This window comes from Ovis aries, chromosome 3 (genome assembly GCF_016772045.2).
Source record: "Ovis aries strain OAR_USU_Benz2616 breed Rambouillet chromosome 3, ARS-UI_Ramb_v3.0, whole genome shotgun sequence".
Classification (NCBI taxonomy): domain Eukaryota; kingdom Metazoa; phylum Chordata; class Mammalia; order Artiodactyla; family Bovidae; genus Ovis; species Ovis aries.
In genome coordinates, this window is record NC_056056.1 from 192,132,339 (window position 1) to 192,155,387 (window position 23,049).

A 23,049-nucleotide genomic window follows, 5' to 3' on the forward strand; every position below is an offset into this window, starting at 1 on the left:
CCTCTCTGTTTTCAAATGTATGTGTAGGTGTATTTTTGGGTATAATTTACACTTTTGAGGCTTTAAATCAATAAGTCAGAAAACAAGGAAAATAAATCTATTAAAGTATTTTCAGGGAAAGAACAGAGGACATTTTAAACAACAAATTAGATGATGAATACGATTTGAATACCTTTCAATTAATTAAGGGCCAACAATGTAAATGTAAACACAATGTATAATTACCACATTGAAGCAAATGTCCCCCAACTACACTGCCAGCATCCACTTTTAAAAGAAGCAGGTGTACATTAAGCAAAAGTGTAAAATGGCAAAATGAGGAAGCCAAATGAGAAGCCAGAACATATTACCCTCAGCTAAATAACTTAAGACTTGAATTTAAATGGCAATAAAGTCTAATGATAGCATTAACACAGCAAAAGCATACCTATCAGAGAATTCGTGGAGCGCTCTTTCTCCTGCTAACAAGGCATCTTGTAGTCTGGAAGTGCCATAGCAAGGGTGTGTTCATGAAAAGGGCTTAAGAAGTAAAATGCTGTCTAAGATGATAGCCTTGATTTTTAGGTACCAGGAAGTTACTAGTTAAATTTGGCATTGGAGTGGCCACCTGATTAGGATTCCTAATTCTTCACATGCTAAGAAAATAATTTTAAGATTGTTAAAATTAGTTTTATATATTAACTTTAGTTGACTCTCTTCTTGCACATAAATGTAAACCTTTTCTCATCTAAATTCTCCATGAAGGAAAAAGGAGGGAAACACGTCTTTTGGCGATATCATATTTGTTTTGTTTTCATCTCTAGTGTTTACTGTTTTTTTCTGCTAAACTGTAAGGAGAAAATGCCTTACATGGGCGCAAAAGGTGAAAGAGGGCTCTTACAGTGAATAATAAAAATGGAAGAAAAAGATGAAGTAGACACAAGCTAAGGAAGAGAGGTGTGGCCACAGCGCACATTATGCATTTCAGTCTGTTATGTAGCTTCCATGCTTATTTTAATGTGGTTACTTCATCAGAGAGGATAATAGCAGCATCATGATTAATTCTGCAATATGTTTCATGAATGCTTCTGTTCCTCCCCGTATGTTAGTACCACTACTTCCTTCACGTGAGTGTTGATGATAGATATGGGAACGATTTTCAAATTGTGCACAAGTAGTCTGATAGTATATATATACATATGTGTGTGTATGTATATGTATATATAAAATCTTTGCATGGCTGTTAGAGAATCAAAGTATATTTATAAATGAAAGTGCTAGTCACTGAGTCATGCCTGATTTTTTGCAACTCCATGGACTGTAGCCCACCAGGCTCCTCTGTCCATGGAATTCTCCAGGCAAAGATACTGGAGTGGGTAGCCATTCCTTTCTCCAGGGGGTCTTCCCAACCCAGGGACCAAACCACACCTCCTACATTGCAAGCAGATTCTTTAGGGTCTGAGAAACAAGGGAAGCCCCATTTATACAACATATTAAATCCATTGACAAAGTGTCCTTAAAGAATTCATTTTAAATAAGACATAGTTTCACATACCTCTATACCTAGGGCTTGAATAAAAAGTAAGCACACTTTTTTACATCTTTATTACTGGACACACAAAGCAAAAGCCTCAAAGCCACATGTCTTGATGTCAAGTGATGTGCATTTTTTAATGCCCAGCATAAAGTACCCATTGTTAAATAGTTGAAGTTCCATTTAATAAATAATGAATGAATGGATGGATGATTAGGTAGGTGTATATGGTCTTGTTCTTTGTCGTCAGAGTGCTATACATTTGTTAACTACCAAAGAAATGTTTGATTTTCAATAACTACTTTAGGTAAATATTTAAGGAAGTGAAATTTGGAGACAAGTGTGATATGACATGAATTACATCGTCAACTATATAATGAGAAGAGAAAGTAAATAAAGATGAAATTTTTATTCTGGAGATCATGTGCACATCCCCTTAATGGTGCATTTTGTGGTCCAGGCTCCCACATGTTGGTAGAGATCTATGTTGTGAAGGACAAGAGTGCAAATAGGAAGAAAGGAGTAGACCTCTTTAGGATACTGGTATCCCTGTTCTCTAGTTCTCTATTAAAATTCCTTAGCAAAAATATGACTCGGAGAAGGCAATGGCAACCCACTCCAGTACTCTTGCCTGGAAAATCCCATGGATGGAGGAGCCTGGGAGGCTGCAGTCCATGGGGTTGCGAAGTCGAACACGACTGAGCGACTTAACTTTCACTTTTCACTTTCATGCATTGGAGAAGGAAATGGCAACCCACTCCAGTGTTCTTGCCTGGAGAATCCCAGGGACAGGGGAGCCTGGTGGGCTGCCGTCTATGGGGTTGCACAGAGTCGGACACAACTGAAGCGACTTAGCAGCAGCAGCAAAAATATGAAGGAAGGCTCAGGAGCGTGGAGAGGGAAATAACCCTCCAGGATTCTGGAGAATAATTGTTCTTTGATAAATTGTTTGATTTCTGTAGCGAATTTGGTCTTTGCACATTACAGAATTATGAGTATTATGCAGTTGTAATATAGTAGCGTGTCTTTTTCTAGAACAGACTTTTTAAAAGCATTTTACAATTTCATTTGTTCATTTATTTTGCCTGTGCTGAGTCTTCATTGCTGTGGGCTTTTCTGTAGTTGCAGCGAACAGAGGCTACTCTCTGCTTGCGGTGCACAGGCTTCTCTTTGTGGTGGCTTCTCTTGTTGCAGAGCATGCGCTCCAGGGCGTGTGGGCTTCTGTAGTTGCAGCATGCCAGCTCAGTAGTTGTACCTCATGGGCTCCAGAGAACAGGCACAATATCTCTAGTGCACAGGCTTAGTTGCTCCATGGCATATGGGATCTTCCTGGATCAGGGATTGAACCCTTGCCTCCTGTATTGGCAGGTGGGTTTTTTACCTCTAAGCCGTAAGAGAAGACTTAAGGTTTGAAAACCAAATGAATATATATTACCTTTATATAGTTATTTTACAGTATGTGTTAAGTTTCTAAGGAAATGGTTGCTGCATTAATGATCATAATTGATATTTCTTTGGTGCGTTTAAGGCAATATATTTGTGTTAAGCTCTTTTCTTTATCTAATTTATAATTTATAGGTATGGGAGATTTTCATTGGCTGGGATACAAATTCGTTAGAATCTCTGCAATATCTCTAGTAATGTAACCACAAGCTGATGTTAAGTGAGAGGTTTGCTTTCAGACAACTCATAAGAGCTGTAAGTGGGCCATTCCTGAACTATATGTTTTTTGGATTGTCCTTGTTTTGCATTTTATCCTAGACAACTAAGATTTAATAATTGCTTATTCAGGGAATTTATAGTCACGAATAGGTTCCTAAAACTTGTATTTGGATGTACAAAACAGTATTCTCTTGCACGTTATTGTATGAATTGTTATATTTTCTGCCATATTATACATGAACACTTGGTATTTTTCACAAAGAATAGACTAATGTAACAAGTCTTTAGTATTATTGAGGGAAAGTTTTGGTGCTATATGGTGTAGTGAACAGAGAAGCATTTAAAAAATCACCAAAACAAGTTAACAACTTGTGCTTCAACTTTTAAACTATATATATAAAGTCCCAAATGTGTGTGTTAGTTCATTTTATTGCATGTATACTGAACTTTATGTGGTTTATTATGTGATAGAATTATATGGTTTAGGGCTGAATTCCAGAAATTATATTTCATCAGCATCTCTTTAAGTTTAAATTCGTCATGTAAATGAAAAGGGTATTGTATGTTGAGTCCAAAAACCTGGGTTTCATTAGACCTTTCTGAGCCTTCGTTTCCTTTCTGAAGTTATTAATCACTTCACAGTATTAAAGATTAAATAAATGATTCGAAATATTTATAGTGAATTGCATAACTATGTAGAATATTACCTTTAGTTAGTTAAAACGTGCTTACCTTAGCTACACATTTAAAAGCTTAAATGCTTGCCTTATAATTTCATGTACAAGTTTAGAGCTATTCAACAGCAATATAGCTAATACTTCTTCTTAACTATTACTTTGTGTATAAATGATAAAAGTATGAAATATGCTATCTCCAAAACTTTCAACTGGCAACCACATTCAACAGTTGGACAAGTATTAATAATTAAAAGGAACTTGCTTTCCTCAGTGCCTGATGGTTTACTTTCATATAAATGCCATCTTTTCCAATACTTTCCTAACCTTCAAAATAACTAACATTATTTCATACGTAAACTATTATTTATAATATGAACATGTTTTATTTGTTAAGAATAGTGGTTAATCATGCTATGTTTTCGTGTTTCTCCTAAATGATAAGATATCACAAATGAAAAACAACATAGAAAAACCTTACTTTTTGCGTTTATGGTGCATATTTGTAATTATTTGAATGCACATCGTAAATAGTCCACCTCCATTTTATAGTTGTGGTTTTACAATTTTCATCTAGTCAAATAAAAAAGAATTAATAGAAAATGGAAAACTACTGTAATTTTTGTATTCTTCATGAATAATGGGCATTTGGTATAATAGCTCAGTAGTAAATTATTTAAAAAACCAAATTGGGAAATAATATCATACAGTGAGTCAAAAATTATATATATAGTTACCAGTATAAGGATCAGGCTTGTGGATTCTTATATACCACTAGCCTGGTCATACAATGAAGGAGAAGGAGAGGCAATTTTGAATGATATATCTATCAGCTTTGCAGCCGTCAACCTCTATTATGTCCTTGGGGCTTAGCACTCTTTGGCTTTCAGACATCTGAGCTGCCTTGAATGCAGGAGAATATTAAGATTCCAGCAGGCTTCTTGATGTCATCAGTGCTTTTGGTAGTTTTTTAGTATGAGCTTATAATACATAGTGCTTAAAGCTAAGCATATGACATTTCACCCCATCAGCACCCATGTCTGCATCATCTTCATGAACACCCCTTCGCCCCAGTACACACACTCAGACTTGATTTCCCCTGTGCTCATAGATCTCTGTTGCCCCTCTGAGGATATGTTCCTTTCTTTCTGCACAATCAAGTGAAACAGCCACCTCTAATTTCTCCAAGTATCCCCTCAAGGGCTTCCCTTGTGGCTCAGCTGGTAAAGAATCTGCCTGCAATGCAGAAGACCTGGGTTTGATCCCTGGGTTGGGAAGATCCCCTGGAGAAGGGAAACGCTACCCACTGCAGTATTCTGGCCTGGAGAATTCTATGGACTGTATAATTCATGGGGTCGCAAAGAGTTGGACACAGCTGAGTGACTTTCACTTTCACTTTCATCCCCTCAAAACTTTTGCAAGAGCTGTGGGGTGATGCGGTCAAAAGAGTTTTCAGGCTACCATGAAAAAACCCAGTAGTTTCATGCAGACACTAGCAAGCAGGTACAACTTTTATAACGGGAAAAGTGCCTTCTGTATTTACAGTTGCATAATTGAAGCCACATCTCTTTATGTCTCCTGCCTTGACAGGTGGGTTCTTTACAATGGGTGCCACCTGGAAAGCCCCAGTAAATAGTTGATAAAACTCTGGTATGACAGGACTTTTAGGTTGAATAACAGAGAGAAAATCTGAATTCTAATCCATAGTGACCCATGGAACCTCAGCATCATTTAGTTTGTTATGCATATGCATGTTTTCATTTCATATTGTTAGCTTACAATATGTTCTGGTAACACTTTAAATATTTGAGATACCATTATGTATTTTTAATGTTACCCCCTTATATTGAGGAAGGTTTTTGGAGACTTTTGAAGCCTCATAAATAAAATTTTTAAATAATCTCCCTTTAACTATGTAAGGTTCAGTTCAGTTCAGTCACTCAGTCGTGTCCAACTCTTTGTGACCCCATCAATCGTAGCACGCCAGGTCTCCCTGTCCATCACCAACTCCCGGAGTTCGCCCAGACTCATGTCCATCAAGTCAGTGATGCCATCCAGCCATCTCATCCTCTGTCGTCCCCTTCTCCTTCTGCCCCCAATCCCTCCCAGCATCAGAGGCTTTTTCCAGTGAGTCAACTCTTCGCATGAGGTGGCCAAAGTATTGGGAGTTTCAGCTTCAACATCAGTCTTTCCAATGAACACCCAGGACCGATCTCCTTTAGGATGGACTGGTTGGGTCTCCTTGCAGTCCAAGGGACTCTCAAGAGTCTTCTCCAACACCTCAGTTCAAAAGCATCAATTCTTTGGCTCAGCTTTCTTCACAGTCCAGCTCTTACATCCATACATGACCACTGGAAAAACCATAGCCTTGACTAGACAGACCTTTGTTGGCAAAGTAATATCTCTGCTTTTCAATATACTATCTAGGTTGGTCATAACTTTCCTTCCAAGGAGCAAGTGTCTTTTAATATCATGGCTGCAATCACCATCTGCAGTGATTTTGGAGCCCAAAAAAATAAAGTCGGACACTGTTTCCACTGTTTCCCCATCTATTTCCCATGAAGTGATGGGACCAGATGCCATGATCTTCGTTTTCTGCATGTTGAGTGTTAAGCCGACTTTTTCACTCTCAAATGGTTGGGTGCATCAGAATCACTTGGGAAAGCTTGTTGAAACATAGGTTTCTGGCGCCTATCTCCAGAGTTTCTAGAATAGAGAATCTGCCTTTCTAGCAAGTTCCCAGGTGGTGCTGATGGTACTAGTTTAGAGATCACATTTTGAGAAGTTCTCATCCACACTGGAGTATAGGGGGAAAAGGCACAGTATTCTAGGGATCTGCCATCATGTATAAGGATTATGACTGACTCACTCACTAAATGTTGAAAGATCTGGGAATGATTTTTGCTCTGTAGTTTTTAAAATATTTTGCTCAAAATTATGTGTTGAACCAGTCATGGAATTATTATACTTCCTTCCAAGATTCTATGAATTCATATAAATATGGTATCATGGTCAATAATTTTTTATGCATCTATCATGATCCTAGATTGCCACTTGAATTATCTCATGGATTTTCAAATAACTGTTATTTTCTCTGAAAAAGAAAATAGAATTGAAAAAAAAGTTCAAGTATGATTTTCCCTAGCCTGTTCATGAGTTTCTTAAGTGAAGCTAACCATGGAATCGAATAACAGTAAATTACTTTTAAAATATAAACTTGAAATATCGTATCATGCCATTTTTGTAAAGTGATTTATTTCAATGTTTTGGGTAAATATATACATATCAAATTTTGTACACATTAATATGTTTCCGTGTCACCAGATCACACCATTTGATTCTAAATTGTTCTACTTTCAACAAGTTAACCTATTACTAGTAGATATTTTATGTTCTTGACTTATGGAGATGAAACTAAGTGGCAACCAAATTTTTGTTTTACAATAATACATAGGTAAAATTGGAGATTATATAAATAGTAAAATACAAATGACACCACATTGCAATTTTAGAGCACAAAAAAGGAATAACTTTCTTAGTTTGCAATGAAAGAATAGTAGTATAATGTTAAGGTAATCTGATTCTTTTATATTGTGATAGACAGTTTAGTGATAATTATACCCATAAATTTTATATTTGAACTTACAAAAAAGCTGATGTAGAAAGGTATAAAATAGAATACTTTATGAAATAGAATGTAAACTATGTACACTTGACCTATTCAAGCAGAGAACAACTGGAAGTCACCATACATGCTGAGCTGGCCACATGCTGATCTTCATACCACCATGTAATACACTGTAAGGAAAATCTGGATTTTTAAAAATGTAATGCTAAATGCTTAGAACAGTATTGCATATAAATAAATAATATATGTTAACATAATGCTAATTATGTGTATTTTCATTTTTAGATCAAACCCTAAAGTGTTTCTGTGAAACCTAGGAAAAAAGATTCTTTTTTAGGAAAGAAAGTTTCTTCTTTTTCTGTGTGTAATTTGGAGAACAGTTCTAATCAGAGGTACACACCATTTAACTCCTCCATCATGGAGGTTCTAGGTATACTGTCTAAGCACCAGGATCCAAATATGGTTGGGACTCAACACCTATTCTTTGCAGGTTGAAAAAAAATCTACATTATAGTTTTATGCAAATTATGCATTGTCTCTCAATAAAAGTGAATAGTACAAATAATATCTTTGTTAATATTTTTTACAGGTGGCATCAGTTACATGCTCTGGATAGTGGAGTGCATGTGAACTTTCTCTCATATATAAAAGGTTTTCATAATATGTAGTTGAAAGTGCCATTGTTGACACCTAACCAAACACTGTAATGTTCAAACCGAATGTTAAGATCACGGACTGGAAGTATTTGATGGGAAATGACAGGCATTATACCTATGTTTTTCTAGACATTTTTAATCAGACTTTCCTTATCACAGCTCATGTTCTAATGATCATTGCAGGATGAAGTGGCACAGCCACTGAACCTATCAGCTAAACCCAAGACCTCTGATGGCAAATCACCCACATCACCCACCTCTCCCCATATGCCAGCTCTGAGAATAAACAGTGGGGCAGGCCCCCTCAAAGCCTCTGTCCCAGCATCATTAGCTAGTCCTTCAGCCAGAGTTAGCACAATAGGTAAGTTCTGTTTCTTTTGTTCTTGTTGATTTTCTGTTTATGACAATTGAATGAAAGCATCTTTTAATGGCAGATCACGCATAGTCTCTATATGACTTTAGTTCCAGAGGAGAATTTCAATATGACGAACTCCACAGGTCTGTTTTAAACATGAAATTGAAGTGTATAACTAAATTCCGAGTGCTAATGCCCCCCTGAAAATCTAATTGAATTGGTTATGTTTGTTGATATGACTGATATTAAGTTTATGAAAAAGAGGCCAAACTGGCTAATCACAGAGAGCCTTGGTTCCAGATTGTTGTTGTTAGGTGACTTGCCTTTTGAGTCACTGAAATTTATTTCCATTTGTGTGATGTGTATGAAGTATACATGATGATGAAGTACATTCTGCCTGAATCATAGTCAGCCATCAGGATGTCAAGTTTTTCTTTTTGTTGTTGTTTTTTTTCAGTTCCATATTTCTTGAGATTTACTTCACTACACCAAAATATTATAAAAAGTTGGTCACTTCATTTCTTCACGATTGTCATTTCAGCAAACAAACACTGGAAAATGCTTCTATAAGCTTTTTAAAATTCCAGTAGTCTTTATTTTAGTAACACATAAATTAGACTGTAAATACTTATTTCAACCCACATTTATTAACATTTATTATTTGCCTGCAGCTATGTGGAGTCTATCACAGATCAGCCCTCAAGGAGCCAGGGTCCAGTTAAGGTGGGGGGAATTATCTGTCTTATAGTTTAAATCAACTGTTGCAAGTGCTGTTCTAGCACCCAGATAACAATCCTATAATCAAAAAGATGAAACTATTAAATTCTATTTGGGAAGGATTAAGAATAGACTAATTTAAATGGAGCCTTAAAAAAGATGTATCCCTAGGTATTTTATGCTGTAAGATAGAACCCAGAGTAAAATATCATATTTTTGAGAAATACACTGATTTGACTGGAATATAGAATGAGTGTGTAGTAGAAATTGATCAGAGTTAAAACTGAAAGGGGCAGATGGAGTCTGATGGGATGCTACCCTAAGAAGTTTTTACTTTTTCTTCAGACAGCAGTTTGATCCGAATTTTAAGAGTATTGGCAGCAAAGATTAGAATCAGGGAAGTCACTATTTTAGTGGAGGACAAGAGTAAGTTACACAAGCTAGAAATAAGCAATGATAAAGCAAAGGACAGAATAAGTTGAAGAGATATCATTAAAGACTAATTGATATAACCTACCCACGGCTGCAGTCCATGGGGTCGCTGAGAGTCAGACATGACTGAGCGACTTCACTTTCACTTTTCACTTTCATGCGTTGGAGAAGGAAATGGCAACCCACTCCAGCGTTCTTGCCTGGAGAATCCCAGGGACAGGGGAGCCTGGTGGGCTGCCATCGATGGGGTCGCACAGAGTCGGACACGACTAAAGCGACTTAGCAGCAGCAGCAGCGGCAGCATCCACAGTAAAATGGATCTGGTGAGGTTCAAGTTAGAGACAAGGAAGTTGGGGGTTTTGAATTTACAATATAGAAAGGATATTGCTTCCCCGCCTCCTGAACTGTGAAAGAGAGGATCAGAGCGGATGTAGGTTGGGGCAAGACAAAAATACGTGTTGAATTTGAAACTTCAGGCATCACTTTAGATAGAGAAGTTCAGGAGGATGTTGTTAATTAGTAAATCTGGTATGTGAAAGGGGTGCTAGAATTTTAGACATGGAAATTATGCCTTAATGAGGTTCTGGAAGCCATCAGAGCAAATAAGTTCACCAAAGAGTGGGTATAGTAAGAAAGGATGTGGGTAAAAAGGCAGAGGTATTATATGCTGTGTATAGTTATTTCTTGTTTAGCCACTACGTTGTGTGTGACTCTTTTGTGACCCCCATGAACTGTAGCCATGCAGGCTTGTCTGTCCATGGGATTTTCCAGGCAAGCATATTAGAGTGGGTTACCATTATCTTCTCAGGGGATCTTCCCTACCCAGGGATCAAACTCACATCCCATGCTTGGCAGGCAAATTCTATGCCACTGAGCCACGTGGGAAGCCCATAATTATCTCTTACTGTGTAACAAACCAACTTAAATTTCACCAGCTTAAAAACAACCAACATTCATTACCTCGTAGCTTCTAAGGGTCAGGATAGGGAAGCAGCTTAGCTGCTAGTTCTACCTTAGGGTCTTTCTTATGGCTCCAGTCAAGATGCAAGCCAGGGACCTGGACTTTCTTGGGGATATAGGATCCTTTTCCAAGATGACTTACTCATATGGCTGTTGGCTGGAGACCTCAGTACTTTGCCATGTGGATGTTTCTATAGAGCTGTTCATAGGATGACAACTAACTTTCCCCAGAGTGAGTGATCCAGGAAGGAGAACAAAGAGAATGCCACGGTGCCTTTTATGATCTAGTCTCCAAAGTCACTCAGTCTGTTCTCCTTTATTCTTTTCATTAGAACAGAATCATTAAGTTCAGCCCAGCTCAGAGAAAGGGGAATTAGGCCCCAACTCTAATCAATTTCAAAGTCTATCTTTGGGCATATTTCGAAAGTACCACACTTTTTTTGTGTTTTTGGCTTCCTTCATAGCTCAGTCAGTAAAGAATCTGCCTATAAGGCAGGAGACCTGGGTTTGATCCCCGGGTCAGGAAGATCCTCTGGAAAAGGAAACAGCAACCCACTCCAGTATTCTTGCCAGGAGAATCCCATGAACAGAGGAGCCTGGCAGGCTACAGTCCACAGGGTTGCAAGAGTTGGACATACTTAGCAACTAAACTACCGCCACACTTTTTTCTAAGAGGGAAACTGATAAAGAACAAGTGAGCATATTAGAATAAAGATGATGAGAAAGCAGTGACCTGCTTGTCTAGGACAAATTAAAATTTGAAAATGGAAGGGGTTATTTGATGGTGTCACATTCTGTAGAAGAATTAAAGAACATGAAGAAGAAAAGCCTTCGGATTTACCTGGAACTCATGGACAGGTAGACTGTAACAGACAGGCTTTGTAGAATGGTTTAGGAGACTTCCAGTTACAAAGATTCGAAGCACATGAAGACAGAAAGTGCAATGGCTACATGAATCAGTCTTTTTGTAAGCTTGGTGTTGAGAGGTGATTATATTTTGAGAAGACTAAGTAGAAACAGGTTTTAGAATAGGAAATTATCTGTGTGTATATATAAACGAAGATGAATTTGAGACATTTTTAGATATGAAAGACTCCATGGGTGATGACAGATGAAGAAGAAATGAGACAGCATTAGCTTTGGAGAGAAGAAATGCCCCTTTTTTCTCGAAGACTGAGGAAATGAGGGGAGAAAAAGGGTAAAGTTACAAAGAAATTGTGAGATGGACAGAAAGAAAGCTGAAGGAGCATATTTCCAGTGCTTCCATCTCCACAACGTTCGCTTCCAGATTATTTGCCAAGAGCAAGTCAGTCAGGGCCAGTGGGGCGGCCATAGAAGAGAAACAAAGAAAATGGAGGTTTTCAGAATTTGAAAATGGTTTGGGGCACATGTGTTCTTTTTATCATTAGGCACCATTCTGTTATGATCTCTCAGTTACTCTGCTCAACATCCAAAGTAGACACCAAGATAAGATTTGCTTTCATGTCCAAAGCATGTAAAAGGAAAAATATTTTATTTGGCAAAAAGGATTCACTTCCATAATAGACATGAAAGCTCATAAATATGACACTGTTGGTGTATGAGATACTTTTGTAATAGCCCCAGAACTGGAATCTTTAAGGGAATAACTGATATATTTGCATTTTTTGTCATGTGAGGAGTTTTTATTTCAGCATTCTGAGGATTAAGTATGACAAAATATTTTAGAAAGGCAAGAATGTATTTAATGACATTTATCATCTGACTTTTTCCACTACTGAAACTTCTCCTATTTTCTTTCCCTGAGAAGGCCCTTCACCACAAACACATCCCTCATATTTTCTGAGGATTTGATGCCACTACAATTTACTTTTCTCTTTTCAACAAATGCAGATGTTGAAAGCTGAAACTGTAATGAGTAATAATGTAGTGGGATAAAAGCTGTGAGCATTAATGGTGTTGTAAAGGTCACCCCTGAAAGAAAAATTAATGTGTTATGCCCTTAATAAGCCAGGGAAAACTGTGGATCGAAAGATAACTTAAGTTATCATTAATGACATGGGTCTCTTTGCTATATATCTATTAGCTACAAATAAAGAGTGTGAGTTTTTGAGGTTGGTGAGCAATATTACACTGCATTCTATAAGAATACTTTTGTATGATATGCAAATGATAGGCAGCACCATTGAAAGCTCCTTAAAAAGCATGAATATTTCAGAAAAATAATGGATAATTTTAGAATCTTTTGACCAGATGTTATCTTTCCTTCACTGCCCTTTCCAACCTTTCCTGTGTATATGTATAACTTCCAACTTTTATCAAAGCATTTTAGTCTGTTTTCTCACTGTTTATTTTAAAATTATACACCTTTAACTAGGGCTTCCCTGGTGTCTCAGTGCCCGTGCAGGAGATGTGAGTTCGATCCCTGGGTCAGGAAGATCCTCCGGGGGAAGGGAATGGCAACCCTCTCCCGTATTCTTGCCTGGAGAATCCCATAGACAGAGGAGCCTTGGGGGGCTGTATTCCATGGGGTCGCAAGAGTCAGACACAACAGAGCGACTAAACAACAGCAACAAATATCCCTGTCATCTAGTCAGAAATTGTTATTTTCCAGGTAAGGAACCGCAGCTGAAAGAGGCTAAGCGTTAACCCAGGGATTCTGAGTAAGTCCCTGTCACAGTGAGGACAGTCCTGTGATTCTGTAGTTCTTACCACTATTGGAATTGTAAGGAAACAAATGCACATGACCACCTAGTCACTTACTCAAACCTCACAGCCAGTGGAGGTTGAGGCCTTACAGTCATGGTCTCTGGGTTGCATGCCGTCTTTTTTAGTTGTTACCTGTTGGCAGCCTCTCTGCCTCAGATGTTCTTCTCAGTCATCTATTTATCCTTTCCTTCATTCATCCCATAAATGGGTATTGAATATTGTCTCTATGCCATACATTTTGCTAAGTATGGAGGATAAGCAGATGAAAGTCCCAAACTAAGGATTTAGATATCTAGAGTCTTTGTTCCATCATGTCTTCAGAGGATATTGGAACATATTATTCTTGCCCTTCATTCCTCAGAGGCATTGACGAATGAAATGTAAAACTTTGCGGACCAAATGTAGGAGACGCACATTGATTCAGTAAAATGAAGGGCAATATTTTCAAGTCCAGTAATGTGATATTTATCTCTACAACTTGCTAATTTAAAATACAATGATGTGAATAAGCATCTTACCTGTAAATTTCATTAGGTTACATTTTTAATGAGAAAAAGCTTCTGGGAAGGTAGGTTATTGAACAAGAACACTGTAATCATTTCTTAGAAAGCCACTAGATTATCAGGAAGTTAAGGATAATATTCAGCATCTAACAATTAATATTTGCATAGCACTTTACAGTTTAATTTCACATTTATTATCTAATTCTCACAAATTTTAATAGATGAAGAAATGGCTTCTGGGTACCAAAAATTTGATGTTGATAAGTGACCTCAGAAAACAGAAAAAGCTTAATATTTTTTGAGTATTACTTGAAACACATGTTCCCTTACTTTTACTACAGCCAGTAAGTTCTACGTAAAATAATTAAATGCAGTAAATAAGAATTTGTATTACCCTGATAGTACACTTTAAAGCCATGAATTTTAAGAAACCTGTGTCATGTGGTTTGGGCTCCCATTTATATGATGAAGCAGATCATCAATGAACTTGGAATTACAAAGGAAGATACTTTCAACTTAGAAATAGGCATTTATTCCTTCAGCAAACTCTACGATGGGCCAAAGGAATAAAAGGCTGAAAGGGAAAAAAAAATTGCCCTCAAATAACTCAGATTCGCATGAAAGACAAACTTAGGAAAACAAGAGGCAACGTGACAGTAAAAGCATCTCCAGGCTTTTGCAGGAGCCTGGAGATGAGAAGTGCTAAGGGTGCCAAGGAGCCTGTCTGGGGTATGTCAGGAAAATTCTTAAGAAGGCTTGACATTTGAGTAAATTCCCAAACACACCAGAAAGCGCCTATTTCAGTTTAAGAGGAAAGCTCGGGAGACAGAGGAGGGGGTGAAGAGGAAGGCTTGTCCTTGGAACAGGAAATAGTTCCGTGCAGCTTAAGCACAGAGCTCTTGAGAAACCAGCAGGAAATGACGTGGGAAGGATAAGCAGGGTTGATATCATAAGACTATTAGGCCATTTTAAAGTGTTTGGAATTTATCCCAGAATGATGCTCTGGGGGGAACATTAAAAGAGTTTCTTGTTCCAGGATATTTGGAATATGATACTGTTGTTATCTCTGGAAGATTCACAGTCACATTAATGTATTCAAGAGTTGGGGAATACATGCCACAGAGAAACCTTTTGAACTTTAAGTTAGTATTTCCCTTACTCTTTTGAACATGGAATTATTTTTTCACAGAATATTCAGATCATCGACTTAAGAAGTGCTCCTTTAAGCTCTGGGGTAGGAAAGTGAAAGTGAAAGTTGCTCAGTCGTGTCTGATTCTTTGCAACCCCATGGGCTGTAGCCCACTGGACTCCTCTATCTATGGGGATTCCCCAGGCCAGGATACTGGAGTGGGTAGCCTTTCCCTTCTCCAGCGTATCTTCCCAACCCAGGGATCGAACCCAGGTCTCCCACACTGCCAGCGGATGCTTTACCGTCTGAATCACCCGGGAAGCCCAAGCATACTAGAGTGGGTAGCCTGTCCCTTCTCCAGCGGATCTTTCCGACCCAGGAATTGAACTGGGGTCTCCTGCATTGCAGGCAGATTCTTTTAACAGCTGAGCTACCAGGAAAGCAAGAGTTGCGTTTTTAATTGGGTAAAGTGAAGTGATTCAAATTTCCTTTTTTGGAAGATATTGGACTGCTTCAGCTGGAAACAGAGTGTGAGAGAGATTCAAGGGGTGTATGCTTAAAGAGGGAAAACAGTTAAGAGGTGAAAACACTAGCCCAAGTGAGATAGGAGGTGGCTTCAGCAAAAGCAGGAGAAAAAGCACATTTGAGAGCTAAGGAGGAGGCATAACCCCAGACACTGGTTGTCTTGTTTTGTACATATGAACTGAAGAAGTTATCTTAGTTGGCTCCCAAGTGACTGGATGCGCAGCTGGAAAGAGACATGGAATGTAGGAAAAACAGAGTGAGGTGGTGGGAAGATGATGAATTCCATGCTAGACATGCTGCATGGGACAGTCCAGTAGAGAAGCTTGGTAGACAGACCTGTGTGGCTGGAAATCAGGAAGGGTGTGAGACTGGCAGTAGATACTTCACAGTCTTTGGGATCATCCCTTGAGTCTTAGGAGCTTCCTTAAGACTAGTTCCCATATATTGGTTTGGAAGGCTGTCACAAAAAATTACCATAAACTGGGTCTCACTATTTGGAAGCTAGAAAGAAATCCAGAGTCAGGGAATCAGCAGGCTTAGTTCCTCTGGAGGCGCTGAGAGAGAATCTGTTCCACACCTTTCCCAGCTCTAGGGCTCCAAAGCCACTGCAGGTGGTGACTGCAGCCATGGAATTAAAAGATGCTTGCTCCTTGGAAGAAAAACTGTGACAAACCTAGACAACATATTAAAAGCAGAGACATTAATTTGCCAACAAAAGGTCTATCTAGTCAAAGTTATGTATTGTTCCAGTAGTCATGTATGGATGTAAGAGTTGGACCATGAAGAATGCTGAGCACCAAAGAATTTGATGCTTTTGAACTTGTGTTGGAGAAGACTCTTGAGAGTCCCTTGGACTGCAAGGAGATCCAGCCAGTCAATCCTAAAGGAAATCAGTCCTGAATATTCACTGGAAGGACTGACGCTGAAGCTCCAATTCTTTGGCCACCTGATGTGAAGAGTTGATTCATTGGAAAAGACCCTGATACTGGGAAAGATTGAAGGCAGGGGGAGAAGGGGTCAACAGACGACAAGATGGTTAGATGGCATCACTGACTCAATGGACATGAGTTTGAGCAAACTCTGGGAGATGGTGAAGGACAGGGAAGCCTGGCATGCTGCAGTCCGTGGGGTCACAAAGAGTCAAACACCACTGAGCAACTGAACAACAACCCAGCTCCTAGAGGCTTCAGCAGTCCTTGGTGTTCCTTGACTAATAGATACATAGTTCCAGTGTCTGCCTCCATGCTCCTGTAACCTCCTTCCCTGAATCTGTATGTCAAATCTGTCCCTCCTTTCTCTTAGAAGAACACAAATCATTGAATTTAAGGCCCATCATAAATCCAGTGTGATCTCACTTCAAGATCCTTAATTTACACATCTGCCAAGACTCAGTTTCCAGATAAGGATGCCATTCACCCATACCAGGGGTTAGAACACAGCCTGTCTTTTTGAGACACAATTCAACCCGTTGCAAGTAGTTTGCTGTTTTTCCTTCTGCCTTTTAACAGGCTCTTCCCTTGTGGAACAGCCATTCATTCACTTTTTCTGTTTAGATTTTATCCCCTCTAGATTGGACTTCCCAGTTAGTCCCTTCTTTTGGCCCCTTAAAATATATAATATATGTGTATACATTCAGTCATGTCCAACTCTTGGCGACCCTGTGGACTGTAGCCCACCAGGATCCTCTGTCCATGGAATTCTCCAGGCAAGAATACTGGAGTGGGTAGCCATTTCCTTCTCCAGGGGATCTTCCTAATGCAGGGATTGAACCCAGGTCTCCTGTATTGCAGGAGGATTCTTTACCACTGAGCCACCAGGGAAGCCCAAAAAATATATAATAGGGACCTTTTTAATTTTGAGAATTTTGTTGGTTATGGTTAAGAAGGAACTCCAAGGTATGAAAAATCAAACTGTTGTAAGTGTAACACAGTCACAGACTCTCACACCTTTCTTACATTAATGATTCCTAATCTGCATTTCCCAAATGTCATTTGAGGTGCTAACTGGAAGCCATATTGGTCTTTGCCCTCCCATTTTCCTCATAAGACGCTTACCAAACCTCTCCTAAACACTTACCCTTCCTTCTGATCCTGTCTTCAGATGCACCTATTGCTCAAGTATATAATGAAGGCAGAATAAAATGTATCAAGTTTTCATTCAGGGTCTTTTGAACTCTAATGGGTGACTCCCATTTCACTGAACCTTGGTACCAACAACAAAGGATATCCCCTCACAGATTTTATCATAGTGGTCAAAGCTGTGCAACAGGACTGCTAAGGATGAGCATATAGTGAACAATGAAAGAGGAAAAAAATAGAAACGTTTTTCTACTGCCTCCTCAAGTGTACTAAATGTTGTCTACTCCTTCACGTGTTATTTCATTTGATTCTTCCATTAGCCTTATGTTCATTTTACAGTTGAGAGAAATGGAAACTCAGTGAAATTAAGTGTTATAATTTGGCAAATACCACACTTCCTAAGAAGTAGAAGCCTGGATCCATCTGAATCCAATGCCCAAGTTTTACCTGTTTCACTGTGCCATTCTGTAACTAAACTGACAGTTACTGAATAACTTTCATGGACCATTTATTTATGCTAATAGACCATATTAACTCATTTAATCTTCACAAAGCCATATTATCTAGTGAGGTTATTACATTTAACCAGTGAGGCCATTGAGATTTTAGAAAGATAAAACAATGTGTACACTTTGTATGTAGCAAATAAGTAATAAGGTTCAGTTTTATCCAACTCCAAAGCACAAATTATTTTCTGGTGATTGAAATCCCGGACCAAATTTAAGGAGCAGATGAAGAAAGATCTCAGGCAAGGATATGAGGATGGAGTAATTGAGATGAGGATCCAGTGCTGGGATGAGAAACAGGGAAGGAAAGAGTTTCAGTAACAAGGGGATTGCCAGTGCTCTTTCTGCCATGAGTGGAAGGTGTCCCTTGGGTCTGGCATCTGAAAGAGCAAGGGCAGTGGAAATAAGACTATAGTGAGATTGTAAAGGGAGGTAGGAATGAGAGACTGTGCTATGAATCTTGAGAAATTTGGTTTGGAGGGAAAAGAAACATGATTGGAAAGAGAGGGCAACACAAAGTTGAAAGAATTTATTTGCTTGTTTCAGGAGGAGAGGCTTAGGTACTTGCAAGTGGAGGTGGTAGCAATAGTAGAGAAGTCCAAGTGGATGATGGAAATGTGAAAGAGAGTAACCAGTAGAGAGGTGTAGAAATCTAGAGTGTGAGTTTAGGGGATTTGCCTTGATTTTTCATTGAAACAGAAGGAGGCAATGGGTACAATTGGTGATAGATTTGAAGCTGGCCTGGGATAGGAGTCTGGGTGGGGCATGAAGGTGAGAGTTCAGCCTTATTGGTCTTCGAGAGTTAGAGATGAGGTCTTTTACTGAGAGAAGAAACCAGCAAGACTGGGAAGTAGGTGACTGTGATGAGAACAAAAGATAAAGAATCAGCAAACAATCCTATTATGATTCAGCTCTGTAATATATAGACAGCTTTTTGGTTTAACACAGGAGATACACGTTAGAATTTCATGTAGCATTTTAACTAAAGCTCAAGTCTCTGAAAGCAAGAATATTTCTTTTAAAGTGAACACCTGTATCTACCTGCACAGCCACACACACCTCACACTGGAAATAGCCGTTGCAGAACATATGTATGTTTGTCAGTTATGCACCCCCAAAATAATTTTCATCCTTTCTGCATATGTATTAATAATTTCTCCTGTACAGTGTTATCTTGGCAGTGCCTAAAAAGCATAAAGAATTCCTACTTTGACTCAGTGCCATGTCCCGAACCATTTCCAATATATTTGTGCTCTGGAGAAGCTAAATAGATTACAAAAATGCATGGTACCATGGTACCAGGCCATACATAAGCAAGGTTTGTAAAAGTAAAGTGTTAGTCGCTCAGTCGTGTCTGACTCTGTAACCTAATGAACTGTAGCCCCCAAGGCTCTTCTGTCTATGGAATTCTCCAGGTGAGAATTCTGGAGTGAGTTGCCATTCCCTTTCCATGGGGATCTTTCCAACCCAGAGATCGATCTCAGGTCTCCAGCATTGCAGGCAGATTCTTTACCATCTGAGCCAGGGTTCAGAGGATAGGGAAATCAGGCTGACCTTCTTAAGATCTTTTGCTAAATGAACGTATTCCAAAAACATCCCTGTCACATAAGGGCAGCATTTCGTTCTCGAGTAGTGTTTGTGAACACAATGAGTTAGAGATAATATTTAAGTATCAGGTCAGGATGCTGAGCATGCTAGAAGGTTAAAAATGACCATAAGTTAAAGTACATGTTAACCCTAAAGGCTAATCTGACCTAGATCTAACCAGTTGTTGTTTATTCATACTGTATTTGTAATGAGCAAGGATGTGTTGTGTTTTTTTAATATGTTCCAATGAATTGAGCTCAGAAAAGCAAAATAGATAGTATCTCAAGGCTCCCCTTTCTGTTGCCTACCCTGGAACTTCTCTTTCTGCCTCAAGATCAGAGGACAATGCTCAGTCTGTGCATAATAAAGGGAAAAAGACATGCCACATTTAGAAGCCTTCCAGCACCAAAGCACTGTGCTAATCTGACATCAGCTTCTTCAATAGAAATGTTTAAGCAGCACGAAAGTATTCTAGGTTTTTTTGGCAATCAGCAGATCAGATAGAAGAGTCTAGTAATATAACGAGGATGTGTAATCTGACATGATTAGACAAGGCTCTTTAGTACCAGAACATTCATAATTGAGACAAAGAAAGAGTATTAATAACACTTTCCTAACACGGCAGTTAGCCATTTTATATTTCCTTTCTTTAATCTTAGTGTTTTTCAACAAATCAGGGGATTTAATAGCGTGTTTTGGCAGATTAGAGGATTTATGGCCCAGATGTTTTTTGTTCTAAAAATGGATTAGGGTGTAAAGTTTGCTGGAATCCATGGAACATGTTGAGGCAAGCCGGTCATTTTATGTGTGATTAGTGCCTGCCTTCTGTCTCACAGTCCCTCCATCTGTCACAATTCACCAATGGATCTGGTTAGATTTAGCCTCATGTCACAAACAAGTCCCTTTTCTGGGCAATTTCATATTATAGATTCAGTTTATGCCATTTTATGCCCTAGTTAAAAGATAGGGACAGTGAAAGATGATATATTAGCTCTCCTTTCAATATTTGCAAAATGATCCCTTTCCCTCACTATTCTACCCTAAAATCATGCAGATTATCAGCAGAGCATGCATCAAATTAAATGACCAGTGCTAAAATTAAAATTAGCCTTTCTCCTTACACGTGTTATTCTTTAAAAAACATAGCTTGGCCTTTTTTATTTTTTTAAAAACTATGGATTGTGAAGTTGCAGACACAACTTGGTCATTTGACCATCCTATTAAGAGTGTGAGTTAAGTGTGATTATAGTTACCCAGTAGCCACCATTTCTTATCCAACAATTACAGGGGCTCAGTTACATTTGTGCTTGAAATTTAGCCTCTTCACCACCGCAAGTTTGTATCTGTCACAAGCCACCGCCACCTATGGTTTATTTCACCATGGATAGATGCAAGGGGGAGAATGCTCTTCTTCCAGAGTCTGTTAATAACGATTTGTTCCTTCTGTATATGACAAACCTAATAGTGTCATCAGTTCATTTCAGTTCAGTCGCTCAGTCGTGTCCGACTCCTTGCGACCCCATGAATCGCAGCACGCCAGGCCTCCCTGTCCATCACCAACTCCCGGAGTTTACTCAAACCCACGTCCATCAAGTCGGTGATGCCATCCAGCCATCTCATCCTCTGTTGTCCCCTTCTCCTCCTGCCCCCAATCCCTCCCAACATCAGAGTCTTTTCCAATGAGTCAACTCTTCGCATGAGGTGGTCATACTCAAACTCTAAATTGACATTTCTAATACTATGAGAGTATCAGTAAATAACAGTGATAATTATCAATGCTTGCATCCTCTGGTAACATTCAAATAATCCTCAAAGGGAAAAAAAAATGAAAGATAAGTTGTATTTTTGCACTACAAGATACTCACGTGACTAAAAAAGTTCATTTAAAGATTATGTTTTAAACATCTTTTCAAACATGTGGAACCAGCTGTATTTCACTTAAATATTACGTTTTGGAAACAGATGTTTGGCACCATGCTGATGTAATTGTGTGAATCAGTCATCATCAATTATCCATTCATTCATTCATTCATCTCAGACTGATTCCATTGAAAAAATCAGTATATGCCAGACACTAGCCACTCCAAAAGAGAAGTGATTTTTATGGTGGAAGGGTTAACCCATCTATACATTTGTGCAAAACATATCCTTCGTTCTGTTACACCTTCAGGTTATTTAAATGACCATGATGCTGTCACCAAGGCAATCCAAGAAGCTCGGCAGATGAAGGAGCAGCTCCGGCGGGAACAGCAGGTGCTTGACGGGAAGGTGGCTGTTGTGAATAGTCTAGGTCTCAATAACTGCCGGACAGAAAAGGTGAGTTCCTAAAATAATGGTTGGCTTTCCAAAAATACTTAAATTGCTTGAATGTCTTCTTTATCATTTTCTTTTCTCACCGTCCTCAGAATGACTGTTCTCCCTCCCTCTTTCCCTTGATCAGTACAGAATTCTTCATGCCCATCCTAATCAAAACCATCTGGAAATGTGAAGGGTTGTAATTCTCTTCTATCCATCTGAACCTTATTGACAATTACTATCCCCTCTTCTGCCTTCACTTTGTATTAAAATAAAGTGGCATTTGAAATATCTGGGTCTAAGTGAAAGTTTTGCTTTACAGAGATGCTCAACTTGTATTTGGGGATGAGCTGGATTTGAAAATGCTGAATCTTCTTTAATCAGCATAAGCTTGGATGATACCCATGCTCAAGGTCTAAGTGTCTAAGAGCCTGAGCTTGTCATAATATGTTTCCAGCACAAAGCACTGTCATGCTGTGGGTGACTGCACAATTGGAAATTTTGACTTGATTATAAAACAAAGTTTTTTTCTTTAAAATGGGAACAGTATTGGTATACCTATTATTATACTTAAGCCCAGTGAAACTTCTGAATTTATCTACGCTATAATTCAAACTATTTTGCCTAAGCTACATTGTATTTCATTCAGAAAAAATAATATGTTACTATAGAAGGTTTGAAGTGATTATACTTCCTTTGGTCATATTGGTATTTTTAATTCAAATTTTAAAGTGTCATTGAATCCCCTTTTTCTCAAAATCCAGTAGCTAAATACAGTATATAAGAGAAAAAATAATCAGCTACTTAGTAATAACTCAAGGAAGCTTATGAGTCAAACCGCATCATCCAGAATGGACAGGTTGCTCATTTGGATAACTTTCCAGTTTCCCAGGTTTTCTATGGAATTTTACGTATAATCTCTTAGTGAAAGTGAAAATGTTACTTAGTCCTGTCCAACTCTTTGCCACCCCATGAACTGTAGCCCTCCAGGCTCCTCTGTCCATGGGATTCTCCAGGCAAGAATACTGGAGTGGGTTGTCATTCCGTTCTCCAGGGGATCTTCCCAATCCAGGGATATAGAAGCTAGCAATTAGCATAGTGAAGGTGTGATCCTGCCCCAAGTGTACTTTATCTGGGTTAC

The 23,049-nt window shown here is 38.7% G+C and overlaps 1 protein-coding gene across 13 annotated transcripts in view; it reads left to right on the forward strand.

Moving 5' to 3' along the window:
• SOX5 (SRY-box transcription factor 5) overlaps positions 1–23,049 on the forward strand; it is a 1,147,842-nt gene that overhangs the window by 1,081,939 nt on the left and 42,854 nt on the right. For all 13 annotated transcript variants that reach the window (XM_042247392.2, XM_042247394.2, XM_042247393.2 and 10 more), the window contains 2 exons: positions 8,317–8,494; positions 21,784–21,929. In XM_042247392.2, the coding sequence (XP_042103326.1) occupies positions 8,317–8,494; positions 21,784–21,929 (324 nt within the window). The remainder of the gene's footprint in view (positions 1–8,316; positions 8,495–21,783; positions 21,930–23,049) is intronic.